Source organism: Prionailurus bengalensis, chromosome C2 (assembly GCF_016509475.1).
Source record: "Prionailurus bengalensis isolate Pbe53 chromosome C2, Fcat_Pben_1.1_paternal_pri, whole genome shotgun sequence".
Lineage (NCBI taxonomy): Eukaryota > Metazoa > Chordata > Mammalia > Carnivora > Felidae > Prionailurus > Prionailurus bengalensis.
This window is the reverse complement of record NC_057350.1, coordinates 150,567,205-150,589,489: the sequence shown is the minus strand read 5'-3', so window position 1 is coordinate 150,589,489 and position 22,285 is coordinate 150,567,205. Positions and strand designations below refer to the sequence as shown.

At 38.9% G+C, this 22,285-nt stretch overlaps 1 protein-coding gene and 1 pseudogene across 2 annotated transcripts in view; one reads left to right on the top strand and one right to left on the bottom strand.

Annotated features, from left to right (window-relative positions):
* Nucleotides 1-22,285, bottom strand: part of ULK4 (unc-51 like kinase 4) — a 592,138-nt gene that overhangs the window by 425,172 nt on the left and 144,681 nt on the right. For both annotated transcript variants that reach the window (XM_043595665.1, XM_043595666.1), the window contains one exon: nt 6,311-6,438. In XM_043595665.1, coding sequence (XP_043451600.1) covers nt 6,311-6,438 — 128 coding nt within the window. The remainder of the gene's footprint in view (nt 1-6,310; nt 6,439-22,285) is intronic.
* LOC122492555 lies at nt 10,668-10,842 on the top strand (annotated as a pseudogene).

The window sequence follows — 22,285 nt, the reverse complement described above, 5'->3', positions numbered from 1 at the left end:
CGACGGTCTGAATGGTTTAGTCGTTTCCAGTTAAAGAGTTTCTGCAGTTGGGGTTAAGAGTATTTGAGACAGAGCGATCAGAGTTGCTGTCAAAAGAGATTCTTAAAGTGACCAGAAGGCTGAATGATCAGAGGAAGCCAGCCATGAAAACATCTGGGGGAAGAGCATTATGGGCACAAGGAACGGCACCAGGGAAAGGCCCTGCGGTGAGCACAGTAGGCTTACTGTGTTCAAAAAGTAACAAGAAACACCATGTAACTGGAATGGAGTGAGAGCCAAGGAAAGTCAAAGACGACACAGGCTAAGAGGTGGGCAGGGATTAGAGGAGGGAGGGCAGAGTAGGCCATGGTAAAGAGCAAGGCTATCATCTCAGGATGACAGGATATTATCAGAAGAGCCTGAGCAGGGAAGAAACAAAAGCTGATTCACACAGTCTACAAGATTCTCTAGTCACTATATGGAGATCAGACTGTGAATCCGAGAAACGATGTAAGAACACCTGTTGAGAATCTATGTTATTTATCCTGGGGAAGATGATGGCAGACACACAGAGTAGAGGAAGCGAAGCCAGCGGAAAGAGACCCTTACAAATAGACAAAAACAACTACTACTTTCGGATCTACTGGACTAAGGATGCATGCTCCCATTTAAAACAACTACAAGGGGCACCTGGGAGGCTTGGTCGGTTAAGTGTCCAACCTCGGCTCAGGTCATGATCTCACGGTCCGTGAGTTCGAGCCCCGCGTCAGGCTCTGGGCTGATGGCTCGGAGCCTGGAGCCTGCTTCAGATTCTGTGTCTCCCTCTCTCTCTGCCCCTCTCCTGTTCATGCTCTGTCTCAAAAATAAATAAACGTTAAAAAAATAATAATAAATAAATAATAAATAAATAAATAAATAAATAAAACAACTACAAAATAGACACAATACACGGGACATCGGTTTTCAAGACGCTGGACGTGAAACAAAGCTGGACAGTGATCTCTGAGACACAGAAAGAAAGAAGCCTCTGTAGGAGCCTCTATATCCCCTCCACTTAGACCTGATTAACCTGCAACCTAAGGACATACTAAAAGGCAAATACCAAGGAAGAATCTTGCCTTCCAAGTGATGGATGCTCAATTAAAATTACATGGTCATAAATTAGCATTGGTATGTGACTACTAGTATCTATCTACAGGAAAAGGAATTTTCAAAGATCAGGTACATAAAATTGCACTAGCAATCAGCACTAACGTACACATTTTGCAATCACCGCTAACGTTGACATTTACAACTGATTTGACGAGGAGGACGCTAACTTTGACCTCTAATTAAGCAAAATGTTATCTATCCCTCAGAAAAAGAATTGTGTTCTCCTCATGTGTAGACCTGTATTACAAAAAAAAAAAAAAAAAGCTATATTCCTTTGTTAGTATATTCTTTACTACGTCAATTTAAAAATCTGTGGATATTTGTTTTCTCTCATTATAGAAGTACATTCATCAATAAAAAAATTATGGAAATTTGTTTTCTCTTGTTACATAAATACAGCTATAATAGCCACAATTTTGGATCTTACCCCATAAATCCTAACATAGTTAATCTCTATAGGAAAAAGTTTTCTAATCTCTAATCTAGATCAATCTCAGCAATGCTAGGGTCTCCTGAGTATTCTACAATAAGGTGAAAGCTAGATCAAGAAACAGACATTCCATATGGTATTCTTCAAAAATCCATATGTGTTCAAGGTTCCTCTGAGGTGTAATAGAGCACGAACCAGTCCAGAAGATGTTAATCAGGAAGCATCAGAGCATGAAGGGAATCTCAGGAGCATCAGGACAACTTCTCCTTTTAGAGGAAGGAAGTGGAACCTAGGGAGACTGAGGATCTGCCCAGCAAAGGACCACTCCAGAAATCCTCCTGCTCCACTTCTGTAGACTTTCTGGGCTTCAGTGGCTCATTCCTGAATCTTACAAAAATGAAAAATGACCAAACCACCAGTCAAGAATGTCTCTCAAAGATGCAAACAAGAACCAACTTTAACACCCTGCCTTGGATTATCCTCACATCTAGGAAACTCCAGGTATTTCCCACCAACCAGCTTCAGTTCCACAGGTCTTCTCTGCATCGTTGGTGTTTCCCAGATGATGGTGTTAAGTGAAAAATTAAACCCTTAGAAAAGTCTAGGGGAAAAAAAATTCAATATCAAGTATATAGAGGCCAAGAAATACTACGACTAAAACTAATAAATCCCACCTGATCGTGGTAAATAATTCTTCTAATATATTGTTGGATCTGGTTGGCTAGTATCTTTTTGAGGATTTCTGCATCCCTGTTCATCAGGGAAATTGGTCTCTAGTTCTCCTTTTTAGTGAGGTCTTTGTCTGGTCTTGGAATCAAGGTAATGCTGGCCTCAAAGAATGAGTTTGGAAGTATTCCTTCCATTTCTATTTTTTGGAACAATTCAAGAGAATAGGTGTTAACTCTTCTTTAAATGTTTGGTAGAATTCCCCTGGAAAGCCATCTGGCCTTGGACTCTAGCTTTTTGGGAGATTTTTGATTACTAATTCAATTTATTTACTGGTTATGGGTCTGTTCCAATTTTCTATTTCTTCCTGTTTCTGTTTTGGTAGTTTATATGTTTCCAGGAATTTATCTATTTCTTCCAGATTGCCCAATTTATTGGCATATAATTGCTCATAATATTCTCTTATTATTATTTGTATTTCTGCAGTGTTGGTTGTGATTCTCTTCTTTCATTCTTGATTTTACTTATTTGGGTCCTTTCCTTTTTTCTTTTTGATCAAACTGGCTAGGGATTTATCAATTTTGTTAATTCTTTCAAAGAACCAGCTCGTGGTTTCATTGATCTGTTCTACTGTTTTATTTATTTCGACAGCATCGATGATTTCTGCTCCAATCTTTATTATTTCCTGTCTTCTGCTGGTTTGGGGTTTTATTTGCTATTATTTTTCCAGCTGTTTAAGGTGTAAGGTTAGGTTGTGTATCTGAGACCTTTCTTCCTTCTTTAGCAAGGCCTGGATTGCTATATACTTCCCTCTTATGACTGTTTATGCTGCATCTCAGAGATTTAGGACTGTCATGTTATCATTTTCATTGGCTTCCATGAACTTTTTATTTCCTCTTTAACTTCATGGCTATCTGTTCATTCTGTAGTAGATGCTCCTTGATCTCCCAGTATTCGTGGTCTTTACAAATTTTTTCTTGTGATTGATTTCGAGTTTCAGAGCATTGTGGTCTAAAAATGTACATGGTATGATCTCGATATTTTTGTACTCGTTGAGGGCTGATTTGTGGCCCAGTTTCTGATCTATTCTGGAGAATATTCCATGTGCACTCGAGAAGAATGTGTATTCGTCTGCTTTAGGATGAAATGTTCTGAATATATCTGTTAAATCCATTCGGTCCAGTGTGTCATTCAAAGCTGTGTCCTTGTTGATTTTCTGCTTAGATGATCTGTCCATTGCTGTAAGTAGAGTGTTGAAGTCCCCTACTATTATGGTGTTGTTATCAATGAGGTTTTTTATGTTTGTGATTTATAGATTTATATATTTGAGTGCTTCCACATTGGGGGCATAAATGTACAGAATTGTTAGATCCTCTTGGTGGATATACCCCTTAATTATGATATAATGCCCTTCTTCATCTCTTGTTATAGTCTTTATTTTAAAACTTAGATTGTCTCATATAAGCATGACTACTCTGGCTTTCTTTGGGCGACCATTAGCATGATAGATGGTCCTCCATCCCCTTACTTTCAATCTGAAGGTGTCTTTAGGTCTAAAATGGGTCTCTTGTAAACAGCATACAGATGGCTCTTGTTTTCTTATACATTCTGTTACCCTGTGTCTTTTGACTGAAGCATTTAGTCCGTTGACATTTAGAGTGAGTACTGAAAGAGAGGAATTTATTGCCATTGTATTGCCTGTAGAGTTGGAGTTTCTGGTGGTGTTCTCTGGTCCTTTCTAGTCTTTGTTGCCCTTGGTCTTTTTTTGTTTGTTTCATCTTTTCTCCCATCAGAGAGGCCCCCTTAAAATTTCTTGCAGGGCTGGTTTAGTGGCCATGAACTCGTTTAGTTTTTGTCTGGGAAACTCTTTATCTCTCCTTTTATTCTGAATGACAGCCTTGCTAGATCAAGAATTCTTGGCTGCATATTTTTCTGAGTCATCACGTTGAATATATCCTTTCTGGCCTGCCAAGTTTCTGTGGATAAGTCTGCTGTGAACCTGATCTGTCTTCCCTTATAGGTTAAGGAATTTTTTTCCCTTGTTGTTTTCATAATTCTTTCCTTCTTTGTGTATTTTGTGAATTTGACTAGGATATGCCTTGTTGGTGGTGGTTTTTTGTTGAATCTAATGGGAATTTTCTGTGCTTCTTGGGTTTTGATGTCTATGTCTTTCCCCAGATTAGCAAAGTTTTCTACTATGATTTGTTCACATAAACCTTCTACCCCTTTTTCTCACTCTTCATCTTCTGGGACTCCTATCATTCAGATGTTGTTTCTTTTTAATAAGCCGCTGAGTTCTATAATTCTTATATTGTGCTCTCTTGCCTTAGTTTCCCTCTTTTTTTTTTCTGCTTCATTATTCTCCATAATTTTGTCTTCAATATCACTGATTCACTTCTCTGCTTCATCCATCCTTGCCACCATGGCATCTAAACAATCCTAAAATTTGTATGGAACCAGAAAAGACCCAAAAGGCCAAAGCAATCCTGAAAAAGAAAACCAAAGCTGGAGGCATCACAATCCCAGACTTCAAGATGTATTACAAAGCTGTAATCAAGAGAGTATGCTACTGGCACAGAGACCCACAAACAGATGGCCAACTAATCTTTGACAAAGCAGGAAAGAATATCCAAAGGAATAAAGACAGTCTCTTCAGCAAATGGTGTTGGGAAAACTGGACAGCAACATGCAGAAGAAAACCTAGACCACATTCTTACACCATACACAAAATAAACTCAAAGTCGATCAAAGACCTAAACATAAGACAGGAAGCCATCAAAATCCTAGAGGAGAAAGCAGGCAACAACCTCTTTGACCTTAGCAACTTCTTACTCAACAGGTCTCCAGAGGCAAGGGAAACAAGCAAAAATGAACTATCAGGACCTCATCAAGATAAAAAGCTTCTGCACAGCAAAGGAAAAAATCAGCCAAACTAAAAGGCAACCAATGGAATGGGAGAAGATATTTGCAAATGACATATCAGATAAAGGGCTAGTATCCAAAATCTATAAAGAACTTATCCAACTCAACACCCAAAAAGATTAATCCAGTGAAGAAATGGGCAGAAGACATGAATAGACACTTCCCCAAAGAAGACATCCAGATGGCTAACAGACACATGAAAATATGCTCAACATCCACTCATCATCAGGGAAATACAAAGCAAAACCACAATGAGATACCACCTCACACCAGTCAGAATGGCTAACATTAGTAACTCAGGCAACAACAGATGTTGGCAAGGATGTGGAGAAAGGGGAACCCTCTTTTACTGCTGGTGGGAATGAAAACTGGTGCAGCCACCCCAGAAAACAGTATGAAGGTTCCTTAAAAAATTAAAAACAGAACTACCCTATGACCCAGCAATTGCACTAGTAGGTATTTAGCCAAAGAATACAGATGTGCTGTTTCAAAGGGGCACATGACTCCAATGTTTATAACAGCACTATTGACAATTGCCATAGTATATAAAAAGCCTAAATGTCCACCGACAGATGAATGAATTCAGAAGATATATGTATAAATATACATATACATACACACACACTCATAATGGAGTATTACTTGGCAATCACTATATATACATATACACCACACACACACACATGCACACACACACAAAATGGAATATTACTTGGCAACCAAAAGACTGAAGTCTTGCCATCTGCAACAACATGGATGGAACTAGAGTGTATTCTGCTAAGCGAAATTAGAGAAAGACAAATATCATATGACTTCACTCATATGTGGAATTTAAGATACAAAACAGATGAACAGAAGGGAAGGGGAGCAAAAATAATATAAAAACAGGGAGCGGGACAAAACACAAGAGACTCCTGAATATAGAGAACATACTGAGGGTTACTGGAGGGGCCATGGGTGTGAGGATGGGCTAAAGGGGCAAGCGGCATTAAGGAAGACACTCACTGGGATGAGCACTGGGAATTATGTGTAGAGGATGAATCACTGGATTCTATTCCTGAAATTATTGCACTATTTGCTACCTTGGATCTAAATGAAAAAGTAAATAAAAATAAATAAGTAAAACAAGCTCCAAATTGAAACCATCAGAGAAAATCATACCTTGCTTGGCAGCCGAGCAGCAGCATCTCATGGTTATGAATCAAAATATATAAAAGAACGAGGAAGGCTTTTGCTCTAATCGAAGTTGATGGGCTGTCAAGTAAACGGATAACTGTAGAAACAAAATCCTGTGGAAGATATTAAAATATTTTGTGAGAAAACATGAAATAAATAGAGCAGTCAACTATCAGGGTCAAGAGTTTACAATAAATAAACAGATGGCAGAAAATAATCTCAACTATTGTTATTGCATTCTTAATTTGGGCGGGAGTCTAACCAAAATTTTAATATGTATTATCTCATTTAAACCTGGAAAGTAGCCATAACAAGGTGACAGTATTATTCTTAAAGAGAAAAATGAACCGTGAAAAGTTAACCAATTCACAAAGGTGGATTGAAATCAAGGCCAATAGGACAACAAAGCCCATCCATCTCTTTATCAACCAACCACCCAACAGTAAGGGTGGCAATAAGTAATGAGAACTGGAAGTCACAACTGCATGTACCCATGAACCTCTGCACAAACCTGCATGTACAGAAAGCACATCTCTAGTCTACACATCTAGTCTACACACCTGAAGTCCTACAGACGTAAAATACCCAGTACAGGACACAAAAGAAAAACCTATACTCTATAACATTCTTTAACAAAAGTCATAATACAACACAGAGGGATAAATACTAACATTAGCATTATTTTCACTTTGTTTCAGGTGCCTAATGACAGGCAAAAAGGAAATGCAGGCACACGCACAGAGTTAATGAATATAAGCAGGCAGGAATACAGAATTATTAGCGAGATGGCCACACAGAGCAAGAGTGAAAGTTCCCAACAGTCCTTAAGAGAAGTAAGCACCTAGCAGTAACACCATTACGTCCAAGGTAAATGTAAGCAGCTCTTTTGCCATGCCACTGTCCTTTTACATTGGGTGCTGCATTGCCAAACAAGAAGAATTTACAGCCAGGCATATGCTTTTATTTAAGGATGGAGATATACCTACGTATCTATATCTATGCATGAATCTCACCTAATTCCTGAACCAAATAATCAAGCTAAGTCATCACCTGGGTTAAATAAAACCATAAACACCAAGGAATCTTTGAGTCATCTGTTTCCACCCCCCCACACGAACACGTAATTCCAAAACCACTCAAAGATCCACTAGTCTTAGACTGAAAAACTGTCCCAATTACAGAAGACTTCAAAGACATGATAACTGACTGCAATTCAAGATCTGGCAATTTTGTTTCACATCAAAGAACACGACTGGGATGATCGTGACATCTGAAAAAGTTATGTAGATGAGTTAATGTTAAATAAATGTTAACTTCTTTTTAAATCCATTGCCTGATTTTAGGGAATATTCAGTAAACTGATTACAAGTAAAGGAGCATCAGGTCTGCAACCTCTTCTCAAACTGGTCACACATGTACTTGCACGCACGAGGTAAAAGACAAAAAGAGGAGCTATGAAGCAAACATGGTAAAATGCTAACATTTTCTGAATGTGGATGAAGGGTATATTGCAATCCTTTGAACTCCACATCCAAAACTAAGCTCAGAACCTACCCTAAACATGATTCTCCCCCTCTGAGGATCATCAGCTCAAGACCATGCTTGAAAAACCTGAGCATCTTCCTTGACTCCTCATTCCTCCCATGTACAATTGATCCCCTGTTACTATGAGAATGATACCCCCATTGATGTTGCCTTATATTGCAATACACCATATTTTTCGATTACTAGAACATGTTTCATCTCACTCTGCTTTCTTCCATCTATCCTAGAAATCTTAGCCACAGTGATCTTCTCCCACAGCAAATATGAGTACATTATTCACCTATAAAATATTCTCCATAGTTCCTGCAACTCCTAAGATGAAGCCAAAATTCCTTATCATGGCATACAAGGCTCTTCATGATCTGGTTTTTTATTACCTTCCCCAAATCACTTAATATACCACCATTCCTCTATATAACCCCCAACACTCACCCTAGGGAAATAAACCAAGAAAAGAGTATATTGAACACAGGAAAGAGGCAAAGGGAATCCCCAGATGATTTCCAGGGTGATAGCTATAAATGGGCACAGAGAGCAGCCTACCCATATTGGAGTTGGTCAGAAGACTCCAGGAGAGATCTCCTTAAGGAGAAAAAAATGGACAGAATACCCAATGTATGGGAATGCAATCTGAAATTTAAAAGTGATGTAATAACATGCTGCTGAATGTTGAGCTAACCAAAATTAACAGAATGAGTGCATGTATGTGGCAGGCAGGGCCGAATGTCAGACTTGAAAACAAACTCCAAATGAATATAATATTTAAGAAATAACAAAAAAGGATGAAAAGATCTAGAAGAGGCTACAGGAGATAAATACATTAGATGCGTGTATCTAACTACTTACACACACACACTTATATACTTATACAAGCATTTATAGGACATGAAAAAGGTCCAAACAGTTAATTATACGAGAAAACAAGTACAGACAATATACCTCAGGAACAGAGGCAAAAACCCTCTCCAAATATCAACAAGTTGAGTCCAACAATACATCAAAAGTATAAATTAAAAAATCACAAACAAGTCGAGGTTATCTCAGAAATGCAAGACTGGTTCAATATTTGAAAATCAATCAGTGTAATTCATCAGACGAAATAAGAAAAACCACATGATCTTATCAGTGGATGATGAAAAACCACTTGACAAAATTCAACATGCATTCATGATAAAAACTCACCCAACTAGAACAGAAGGGAACTTCCTCAATCTGTAAAAGGGAATCTAGAGAAAAATTATAACTAACATCAAAATTAAAGGGGAAACACTTGATGCTTCCCCACCAAGACTGGGAATTAAACAACCATGTCCATTCCCATCACTCAGTGTTTTACTGAAAGTCACTGCCAGTGTGATAAGAAAAGAAAAATAAATGTCATTCACACTGGAATCAAAAATATTCTCAGACGTTGTGATTAGCTATATAGAAAATCCCAAAGAATCTATAAAAAGGCTTCTACAACTAATAAGTTTAGCAAGATCTGGTGTATTTCTATACACCAATGATGAACAATTAAACGGCAAATTTTTAAAGTATCATTTTTCAATAACTCTAACAATAACAACAAAAAGAAATACAGGTATAAAACTAACAAGAAAGGTAGAGAATTGTTAAATTGCTAACTCTAAAAAATCAAGAAAGAGGGGCGCCTGGGTGGCTCAGTCGGTTAAGCGTCCGACTTCAGCCAGGTCACGATCTCGCGGTCCGGGAGTTTGAGCCCCGCGTCGGGCTCTGGGCTGATGGCTCAGAGCCTGGAGCCTGCTTCCAGTTCTGTGTCTCCCTCTCTCTCTGCCCCTCCCCCATTCATGCTCTGTCTCTCTCTGTCTCAAAAATAAATAAACGTTAAAAGAAATTTTTTAAAAAATTAAGAAAGAAAAAATGTTAAAGACATAAATAAGAGACATTCCATGTTCATCTATTCAAAAAAAAAAAAAAACCTCCAAGTTAATATGCCAATTTTCCCCCAAAGGGACCCATAGATTTATTGCAATTCTAATCAAAATAATCCCAACAGGATTTTCTGTAGATATAGACAAGCTAATTGTAAAATTTATTTGGAAAGGCAAAGGAACTCACAAGCAGAACAATTTGGGGAAAAAAAATACATAATCACACAATGATTTTAAGACATTTGAAAAAAAAAAACCCTACGGTAATCAAAACAATGTGGTATTGACAAAATGATAGGTTACACAGACCAAAGAAACAAAGTCAATGGTCTTAAGACAAAAATACAATTATTTTGTTTAATTCCCACAATTCCCTAAGGTAAATTATTACCTTTTATCAGACGAGAAAATGGTTAGAGGTGAAGAACAACACACAAGGACTAGTTGTTGGAAACTAGCAATACTGTCATTCTTTCTCCAAATATTTTCTCAATTGCTAACAAGTAGGAAATCTAATTAACCTGAGTTTCACTGAATTTCATGTTTACTTCCCTCCTATCCAGGGCTTGTTGGGGAAATGTTAACACGCAACAAGAACAAGAGTAGATAATAAACTAAGATAACTAAGCCATAGCAATACTATTATAATTATACTGAAGCTTATTTACATATCCTTTGTTTTACATCAAGGTTGAGGTCTTCTGGAGGAAAAACGTGGTTTTAATTAAATATAAAATGGGTAGTTAAACCTCTATATTTAACTGCCTGTTTTCTAACCTTAAAGCATTGATTTCTTGAACCTAGTAAAAGTAAACTTTCTAAGTAATTGCGTTAGAAACTTCTATAATTAATGTAATCAATCATAACCAAAGAATGTCATAATGTTTTAAAAATTAGAAGCCTTTATCGCTTCTCAGCCTTTTGGCTAAGATCAAGTGTAAAAATTAGAAGCCTTTATCATTGAAAATATTTGTTATTACAGTTTTACACTCTATGGGGTGCCTGGGTGGCTCCGTCAGTTGGGCATCCGACTTCGGCTCAGGTCATGATCTCACGGTCCGTGAATGCGAGCCCTACATCAGGCTCCTTGGAGCCTGGAGCCTGCTTCGGATTCTGGGTCTCCCTCTCTCTCTGTCCCTCCCCCGCTCAAGCTCTGTCTCTCTCAAATATAAACATTAATAAGTTTTGGGTTTTTTTTAAATAAGTAAGGCACTTCATATTGGCTTCTGAATTTGCTGTGTCTTGCTTACAACAAAATGAATCACTCTGAGTTTATCCTGGATGAGTCTCAAAGCAAGAGACTAGACTTTCTTACTGGTTTCAGTCCTAGTTTTAGAGATCTGGAGATAGAAAAGTTCTTAATCTAGAGACATTTAAAATAACTTCGTGGTTTTTTTCAGAAAGGAAATAGGCTAGCCAACTGTAGGACTATCACAGCACCCTTTAAAAATATCCTATTTTGTACAAAATGTTTACATTCCGTATCTTATCATGTACAAAATAACAGTGCCACTGACATCAATGGAACTTCAATGGAATGAATTACTAAGCCTTGTCAAAATAGGCATTTTCCATCTCCTTTAAAATGTTGCAAATTGTCCAACTGTAACTAAAAGAATGCAGTTTTTTGCCTTGTGTAACTTTCAGACTCACTACTGTCTAATGAAGCACAAATTTCATGGACCAAAAAAAAAACAAAGGTGAAAAGGGAATTTTGGATAAAGGACAGTCTTTTCAGGGGCACCTGGGTGGCTCAGTTGGTTAAGCCTCTGACTTCAGCTCAGGTCATGATCTCAGTTTGTGCGTTGAAGCCCCACGTCGGGCTCTGAGCTGACAGCTTGGAGACTGGAGCCTGCTTCGGATTCTGTGTCTCCCTCTCTCTCTGCCCCTCCCCCCCCCACCCCCCGCTCTGTCTCAAAAATAAATATGCATTTTAAAAAATATATTTTTTTAAAAGGACAGTTTTTTCAATAAATAGTACTGGAACAACTGGATAGCTACATGAAAAAAAAAAATTTACTATCCATTCCGTGCACCATATATACAAAAATGACGATCATACAAAATAAGTCATACGCTGCATAAAAAGTGTATAACTATAAAATTCTTAAAAGAAAACAAACCAGAAGATCTCCATGACCTTAGGCTAGGAAGAGTTTTCAGATATGACACCAAAAGCACAAACCACAAAAGAACTAACTGATAAACTGAACTTCATGAATATTAAAACCTCTCCTCTGTGGAAGACCCTGTAAGAAAAGACAAGCCAGATACTGGCATAAAATATTTGTAACCAGAATGAACGAAGAACTCTCAAAACTCAATATTAAGCAAAAACATTTTTAATGGGCAAAATATTTAAACAGACATTTCACCAAAGAACCTATGCAGGTATTCAAATAAATACAAGAGGATGCTTAATGTCCGTTACAATAATGCAAATTAAGATCACAATGAGACACTCGGCAATTATTAGAATGACCAAATGAAAAATGACTAGGTTGTTGAGCAACTATAATTCTATATACATTGCTGGTAGGACTGCAAAATGGTACGGTCACCCTAGAAAATAGCTTGGCACTCGGGGCGCCTGGGTGGCTCAGTCGGTTGAGCATCCGACTTTGGCTCAGGTCATGATCTCACAGCTCGTGAATTCGAGCCCTGCGTCGCGCTCTGTGCTGACAGCTCAGAGCCCGGAGCCTGCTTCAGATTCTGTGTCTCCCTGTCTCTGCCCCTAACCCACTCGCATTCTGTCTCTGTCTCTCTCAAAAATAAACATTTAAAAAAAATTTTTTTTAACAAAAAAGAAAATAGCTTGGCACTTTGATAAAAAATTGTCAAACGCCCACCTACCATATATAATATAGCATTCCACTTCTAAGTATTATTCTAGTTGAATAAAAATATACGTTCACAGAAAAACCTACACACAAAGTTGACAACAAGAGTTTTCTTAATAGTCAAAAAATGGAAACAAGCCATCTGTCCTTGAATGGGTATGTGGATAAACTGTGGTATATCTAGATAATGGAATATTACCCAGCAATAAAAAAAATAAATAAATAAACTATTGATATGCACAACATGGATGAATCTCAACTACATTTAAAAAACCAAGTCTCAAAGATTACATACAGTATAGTTCCATTTACATAACATTTTAGGACAAGTAAACCTCTGGAGCAGAGAAGACATCAGTAATTGCCAGGGATTGGGATGGGAAGTGGTCTTCCTAAAAAGCGAGCAGCAAAGTGTCATCCTTTGGGATGCTGTAATCATTCTGTGTCCTTCTTGTGGTAGTAACGACAGGGTCTAAGCATATGTTAATTCTCACAGAATTGTATTCCAAAAGGTGATTGACACTGTACATAAATGTTAGAAGTGATAAAAGTGATAAATATAACACGGAGAGAATATAATACAGATGTAGATACCTCTTGATAGATATATACATACACACACACACACACACATACATACATACACTAGGCAAACTCAACAAGAATACAAAGCAGGAATTGTGTTTGTGTACCTAATATACAAAGAGCTACATAATGATTCTTCCTCCTATACAAGGCAGAATTTAGGCCAAAAAGAAGTAAACAAGACAAGGAACATCTTTAATGCTAAAGGCCACCATTCAAAACACACACTTAACAGTAATGAATACAGCAATGAATGCTATGCCTTAAATAAATAGCACTGGGGCACCTGGGTGGCTCAGTCACTCAAGCGTCCAACTTCGGCTCAGGTCATGGTCTCAAGGTTGGTGGGATCTAGCCCTGTGTCAGGCTCGTGTTGACAGCTTGGGAGCCTGGAGCCTTTTTTTGGATTCTCTCTCTCTCTCTGCCCTTGCCCTGTTCACACTCTCAAAAAAATAAAGATTAAAAGAAAATAGCATAGCAACCACTTCTATACAGTGGAAACTATAGAAGATGTAAGGAGCAACAGACTATCACACCACTCTCAGTCCAAGACTGTCAAGAGAAGAAAAATAAGTAAGGATATAAAAGACTAAATAACATAAACAACAAATTAGATGTTATGGGTATATATCAAACTTTATACTTAGATAACAGAAAATGTACCTTTTCTTAAACACACACAAAATGTTCCTTTAAAATGACCATATAAAAGGTCACAAAGAAAACCTTAATATAACCCATAAAATTAAAAATATTTTTTTTTTAGATTTCACCCATCCCCCCACTCACCTCCTCTCGGGCAACGACCAATTCGTTCTCTGCACTTAAAACTATCTTTTGTTTCATGGTGCCTGGGTGGCTCAATCAGTTAAGTATTCAACTCTTCGTTTTGGCTCAGGTCATGATCTCAGTTCGTGAGTTCAAGCCCCACATCAGGCTCCGGTCTAACAGTGTGCAGCCTACTAGGGATTCTCTCTCCCCTTCTCTCTCTCTGCCCCTCCCCCACTCACTCTCTCTTAAAATGAATAAACTTTAAGAAAGTATCTTTTGTCTCTTGTTTCACTTGTTTTCTTAAAATTCCACGTGAGTGAAATCATATGGTATTTGTCTTTCTCTGACTTATTTCCCTTAGCATTATACCTGCTAAAGCCCATCCATGTTGCTGCAAATGGCAAGATCTCATTCCTTTTAATGGCTAAGCAATCCTTTTGTGTGTGTGTGTGTGTGTGTGTGTGTGTGAGAGAGAGAGAGAGAGAGTGAGAGAGAGAGAGAGAGAGAGAGAGAGAGAGAGAGAGACATCTTTATCCATTCATCTATCAATGGATGTTTGGGTTGCTTCCATATCTTGACTATAGTAAATAATGTTGCAATAAACAAAGATGCATTATCCTTTTGAATTATTCCTATTCTTTGGGTAAATACCCAATTTTGAAATTGCTACATCATATGGTCGTTCTATTTTTCAATTTTTTTGAGGAACCTCTAAAATGGTTTCCACAGTGGCTGCTCCAATTTTCATTCCCACCAACAGTGCATGAGGATTCCTTTCTTTTTTGTTGTTTTTCACATCCCCACCTCTTGTCTTTTTGATTCTAGTCATTGTGACAGGTGTGAGATATTTCACTGTGGTTTTCACTTCCATTTCCCTGATGTTGAGTGATGCTGCGCCATCATATCATGGGTCAGTTAGCCATCTGTAGGTCTTCTCTGCAAAAGTGTCTTCTTAGGTCCTCTGTCCATTTTTTCATTTGGGTTATTTGGGGGTTTTCTGGTGTTGAGTTGTAGAAATTCTTTATATATTTTAGCTTTTAAGCCCTTATTGAATAGGTCATTTGCAAATATCTTCTCTCATTCAGTAGGCTGCCTTTTTGTTTTGTTGATGGTGTGCTTTGCTGTGCAAAAGCTTTTGATTTTGGTGTAGTCCCAATAACTTATTTTGATTTTGTTTCCCTTGCCTGAGGAGACATATATAAAACAATGTTTCTAGGGCCAACATCATAGAAATTACTGTCTATGTTTCCTTCTAGGAATATTATGGTTTCAGGTCTCCCAGTTAGGTCCTTAATCCATTTTGAGTTTATTTTCATGTATGGTGTAAGGAAGTGGTCCAGATTAAACTTTTAAAATGGGAGTGGGGGGGTGGGGGTGTGCCTGGGTGGCTCAGCCAGTTAAGCATTTAACTCTTCTGATTTCAGCTCAGGTCATGATCTATGGCTCACAGGTTTGAGCCCTGCATCAGGCTCTGCACCGACAGTGTGGAGGCTGGTTGGGATTCTCTTTCTGCCCTACCCCTACTCTCTTTCAAAAAATAATTAATTAATTAATTAATTAATTAATAAAAAGTGATCCAGTTTCCCAGAACTATTTGTTGAAGAGACTGTCTTTTCCCCATTGTATATTTTTTGCATCCTTTGTGGTAGATTAATTGACCATAAAAGCACAAGTTTATTTCTGGACCCTTCATTCTGTTCCATTGATCTGTGTGTCTATTTTCGTGCCAGTACCATACTGTTTTGATTAGTACAGCTTTATAGTATATTTTGAAGTCTGGGATTGTGATACCTCCAGCTTTGTTCTTCTTTTTCAAGATTGCTTTAGGCTTTTGGGGTCTTCTGTGGTTCTATATGAATTTTAGGATTGTTCGTTCTAGTTCAGTGAAAAATGTTGGTATTTTGATACATATTGCATTAAATCTGTAGACTGCTTTGGGTAGCATGGACATTTTAACAATATTAATTCTTCTAATTCATGAGCATGAAAGGTCTTTCCATTTCTTTGTGTTTTATAGTTTAGAGTATAAGTCCTTGGTTTATTCCTAGGTATTTTAATTTTGGTGCACCTGAAAATGGAATTTTCTAATTTCTCTTTCTGGACTATGGACTATGTATTGATTTTGTATCCAATGACCTTTCTGAATTAATTTATCAGTTCCAGGTGTTTTTTAGTGGAGTCTTTAGGGTTTTCTATATATAGTATCATGTCACTGCAAATAGTGAAAGTTTTATTTCTTCCTTACTAATTTGGATGTCTTTTCTTTTACTTATCTGATTGCTGCGGCTAGGATTTCCAACTCTATGTTAAATAAAAGTAGAGAGAGGAACGGCCTCTTGTTCTTAATATTAGCGGAAAAGCTCTCACCTTTTCACCATGGAGTATGATGCTAGAAATGGGTTTTTTATATGTGGCCTTTATTACGTTGAGCTATGTTCCCTCTATACTTACTTTGTTGAGGATTTTTAATCATGAATGAATATTGTACTCTGTCTAATGTTTTTTCTGCATCTACTGAGATGATAATATGGTTTTATCCTTTCTCTTGCTGATGTGATGTATCGTGTTGATTGATTTGTGAATAATAAACCACCCTTGCGTCCCTGGAGTAAATCCCACTTGGTCGTGGTGAATAATTTTTTCAGTGTATTGTTGGATTCAGTTTGCTAACATTTTGTTGAGGATTTTTACATCTATGTTCATCAGATACATTGGTCTGCAGTTCTTTTTGTAATGTCTTTATCTGGTTTGGGTATCGGGGTAATGTTGAAACTCCCAGAATGAATTTGGCAGCCTTCCTTTCTCTTCTATTTTTGGGAATAGTTTGAGAAGTGAAATATTTATTAGCACAATGAAATAAAACTAAAAATTAATAAAACACCAATCCAAAAGATCCTTGTACCTGGAAATTTTTAAAACACTATTTTAAAAAGCCCTGAAGAAGGCGGCAAGATGGCGGCTTAGGAGGACGCTGGGCTCACCGCACGTCCTGCTGATCACTTAGATTCCATCTACACCTGCCTAAATAACCCAGAAAACCGCCAGAGGATTAGCAGAACAGAGTCGCCGGAACCAAACGCAGACGAGAGGCCCACGGAAGAGGGTAGGAAGGGCGGCGAGGCGGTGCGCGCTCCACGGACTGGCGGGAGGGAGCCGGGGCAGAGGGGCGGCTCGCCGGCCAAGCAGAGCCCCCAAGTCGGGCTTGCAAAAGCGGAGGGGCCGGGCGGACTGTGTTCCGACAACAAGCGCGACTTAGCGTCTGGGAGGTCATAAGTTAACAGCTCTGCTCGGAAAGCGGGAAGGCTGGAGGACAAAGGGAGGGAGAGCTGCTGAGCCCCCTGACGACAGAGCTCAGTTTGGTGGGGAACAAAGGCCCTCGCCAGCGCCATCTCCCCCGCCCATCCCCCAGCCGAAATCCCAAAGGGAACCAGTTCCTGCCAGGGAACTTGCTCGCTCCGCGCAAACACCCAACTCTGCGCTTCTGCAGAGCCAAACCTCCGGCAGCGGATCTGACTCCCTCCCGCTGCCACAGGGCCCCTCCTGAAGTGGATCACCTAAGGAGAAGTGATCTAAGCCTGCCCCTCCTGCCCCCGAGCACCTTGCCTACCCACCCCAGCTAATACGCCAGATCCCCAGCATCACAAGCCTGGCAGGGTGCAAGTAGCCCAGACGAGCCACACCACCCCACAGTGAATCCCGCCCCTAGGAGAGGGGAAGAGAAGGCACACACCAGTCTGACTGTGGCCCCAGCGGTGGGCTGGGGGCAGACATCAGGTCTGACTGCGGCCCCGCCCACCAACTCCAGTTATACACCACAGCACAGGGGAAGTGCCCTGCAGGTCCTCACCACGCCAGGGACTGTCCAAAATGACCAAGCGGAAGAACTCGCCTCAGAAGAATCTCCAGGAAATAACAACAGCTAATGAGCTGATCAAAAAGGACTTAAATAACATAACAGAAAGTGAATTTAGAATAATAGTCATAAAATTAATCGCTGGGCTTGAAAACAGTATACAGGACAGCAGAGAATCTCTTGCTACAGAGATCAAGGGACTAAGGAACAGTCACGAGGAGCTGAAAAACGCTTTAAACGAAATGCATAACAAAATGGAAACCACCACAGCTCGGCTTGAAGACGCAGAGGAGAGAATAGGTGAACTAGAAGATAAAGTTATGGAAAAAGAGGAAGCTGAGAAAAAGAGAGATAAAAAAATCCAGGAGTATGAGGGGAAAATTAGAGAACTAAGTGATACACTAAAAAGAAATAATATACGCATAATTGGTATCCCAGAGGAGGAAGGGAGAGGGAAAGGTGCTGAAGGGGTACTTGAAGAAATCATAGGTGAGAACTTCCCTGAACTGGGGAAGGAAAAAGGCATTGAAATCCAAGAGGCACAGAGAACTCCCTTCAGACGTAACTTGAATCGATCTTCTGCACGACATATCATAGTGAAACTGGCAAAATACAAGGATAAAGAGAAAATTCTGAAAGCAGCAAGGGGTAAACGTGCCATCACATATAAAGGGAGACCTATAAGACTCGTGACTGATCTCTCTTTTGAAACTTGGCAGGCCAGAAAGAATTGGCACGAGATTTTCAGGGTGCTAGACAGAAAAAATATCCAGCCAAGAATCCTTTATCCAGCAAGTCTGTCATTTAGAATAGAAGGAGAGATAAAGGTCTTCCCAAACAAACAAAAACTGAAGGAATTTGTCACCACTAAACCAGCCCTACAAGAGATCCTAAGGGGGACCCTGTGAGACAAAGTCCCAGAGACATCACTACAAGCATAAAACATACAGACATCACAATGACTCTAAACCCGTATCTTTCTATAATAACACTGAATGTAAATGGATTAAATGCGCCAACCAAAAGACATAGGGTATCAGAATGGATAAAAAAACAAGACCCATCTATTTGCTGTCTACAAGAGACTCATTTTAGACCTGAGGACACCTTTAGATTGAGAGTGAGGAGATGGAGAACTATTTATCATGCTACTGGAAGCCAAAAGAAAGCTGGAGTAGCCATACTTATATCAGACAAACTAGACTTTAAATTAAAGGCTGTAACAAGAGATGAAGAAGGACATTATATAATAGTTACAGGGTCTATCCATCAGGAAGAGCTAACAATTATAAATGTCTATGCACCGAATACGGGAGCCCCCAAATATATAAAACAATTACTCATAAACATAAGCAACCTTATTGATAAGAATGTGGTAATTGCAGGGGACTTTAACACCACTTACAGAAATGGATAGATCATCTAGACACACGGTCAATAAAGAAACAAGGGCCCTGAATGAGACATTGGATCAGATGGACTTGACAGATATATTTAGAACTCTGCATCCCAAAGCAACAGAATATACTTTCTTCTCGAGTGCACATGGAACATTCTCCAAGATAGATCATATACTGGGTCACAAAACAGCCCTTCATAAGTTTACAAGAATTGAAATTATACCATGCTTACTTTCAGACCACAATGCTATGAAGCTTGAAATCAACCACAGAAAAAAGTCTGGAAAACCTCCAAAAGCATGGAGGTTAAAGAACACCCTACTGACGAATGAGTGGGTCAACCAGACAATTAGAGAAGAAATTAAAAAATATATGGAAACAAACGAAAATGAAAATACAACAATCCAAACGCTTTGGGACGCAGCAAAGGCAGTCCTGAGAGGAAAATACATTGCAATCCAGGCCTATCTCAAGAAACAAGAAAAATCCCAAATACAAAATCTAACAGCACACCTAAAGGAACTAGAAGCAGAACAGCAAAGGCAGCCTAAGCCCAGCAGAAGAAGAGAAATAATAAAGATCAGAGCAGAAATAAACAATATAGAAACTAAAAAAACTGTAGAGCAGATCAACGAAACCAAGAGTTGGTTTTTTGAAAAAATAAACAAAATTGACAAACCTCTAGCCAGGCTTCTCAAAAAGAAAAGGGAGATGACCCAAATAGATAAAATCATGAATGAAAATGGAATTATTACAACCAATCCCTCAGAGATACAAACAATTATCAGGGAATACTATGAAAAATTATATGCCAACAAATTGGACAACCTGGAAGAAATGGACAAATTCCTGAACACCCACACTCTTCCAAAACTCAATCAGGAGGAAATAGAAATCTTGAACAGACCCATAACCAGTGAAGAAATTGAATCGGTTATCAAAAATCTCCCAACAAATAAGAGTCCAGGACCAGATGGCTTCCCAGGGGAGTTCTACCAGACGTTTAAAGCAGAGATAATACCTATCCTTCTCAAGCTATTCCAAGAAATAGAAAGGGAAGGAAAACTTCCAGACTCATTCTATGAAGCCAGTATTACTTTGATTCCTAAACCAGACAGAGACCCAGTAAAAAAAGAGAACTACAGGCCAATATCCCTGATGAATATGGATGCAAAAATTCTCAATAAGATACTAGCAAATCGAATTCAACGGCATATAAAAAGAATTATTCACCATGATCAAGTGGGATTCATTCCTGGGATGCAGGGCTGGTTCAACATTCGCAAATCAATCAACGTGATACATCACATTAACAAAAAAAAAGAGAAGAACCATATGATCCTGTCAATCGATGCAGAAAAGGCCTTCGACAAAATCCAGCACCCTTTCTTAATAAAAACCCTTGAGAAAGTCGGGATAGAAGGAACATACTTAAAGATCATAAAAGCCATTTATGAAAAGCCCACAGCTAACATCATCCTCAACGGGGAAAAACTGAGAGCTTTTTCCCTGAGATCAGGAACACGACAAGGATGCCCACTCTCACCGCTGCTGTTTAACATAGTGCTGGAAGTTCTAGCATCAGCAATCAGACAACAAAAGGAAATCAAAGGCATCCAAATTGGCAAAGATGAAGTCAAGCTTTCGCTTTTTGCAGATGACATGATATTATACATGGAAAATCCGATAGACTCCACCAAAAGTCTGCTAGAACTGATACAGGAATTCAGCAAAGTTGCAGGATACAAAATCAATGTACAGAAATCAGTTGCATTCTTATACACTAACAATGAAGCAACAGAAAGACAAATAAAGAAACTGATCCCATTCACAATTGCACCAAGAAGCATAAAATACCTAGGAATAAATCTAACCAAAGATGTAAAGGATCTGTATGCTGAAAACTATAGAAAGCTTATGAAGGAAATTGAAGAAGATTTAAAGAAATGGAAAGACATTCCCTGCTCATGGATTGGAAAAATAAATATTGTCAAAATGTCAATACTACCCAAAGCTATCTACACATTCAATGCAAACCCAATCAAAATTGCACCAGCATTCTTCTCGAAACTAGAACAAGCAATCCTACAATTCATATGGAACCACAAAAGGCCCCGAATAGCCAAAGGAATTTTGAAGAAGAAGACCAAAGCAGGAGGCATCACAATCCCAGACTTTAGCCTCTACTACAAAGCTGTCATCATCAAGACAGCATGGTATTGGCACCAAAACAGACACATAGACCAATGGAATAGAATAGAAACCCCAGAACTAGACCCACAAACGGATGGCCAACTCATCTTTGACAAAGCAGGAAAGAACATCCAATGGAAAAAAGACAGCCTCTTTAACAAATGGTGCTGGGAGAACTGGACAGCAACATGCAGAAGGTTGAAACTAGACCACTTTCTCACACCATTCACAAAAATAAACTCAAAATGGATAAAGGACCTAAATGTGAGACAGGAAACCATCAAAACCTTAGAGGAGAAAGCAGGAAAAGACCTCTCTGACCTCAGCCGTAGCAATCTCTTACTCGACACATCCCCAAAGGCAAGGGAATTAAAAGCAAAAATGAATTACTGGGACCTTATGAAGATAAAAAGCTTCTGCACAGCAAAGGAAACAACCAACAAAACTAAAAGGCAACCAACGGAATGGGAAAAGATATTCGCAAATGACATATCGGACAAAGGGCTAGTATCCAAAATCTATAAAGAACTCACCAAACTCCACACCCGAAAAACAAATAACCCAGTGAAGAAATGGGCAGAAAACATGAATAGACACTTCTCTAAAGAAGACATCCGGATGGCCAACAGGCACATGAAAAGATGTTCAGCGTCGCTCCTTATCAGGGAAATACAAATCAAAACCACACTCAGGTATCACCTCACGCCAGTCAGAGTGGCCAAAATGAACAAATCAGGAGACTATAGATGCTGGAGAGGATGTGGAGAAACGGGAACCCTCTTGCACTGTTGGTGGGAATGCAAATTGGTGCAGCCGCTCTGGAAAGCAGTGTGGAGGTTCCTCAGAAAATTAAAAATAGACCTACCCTATGACCCAGCAAT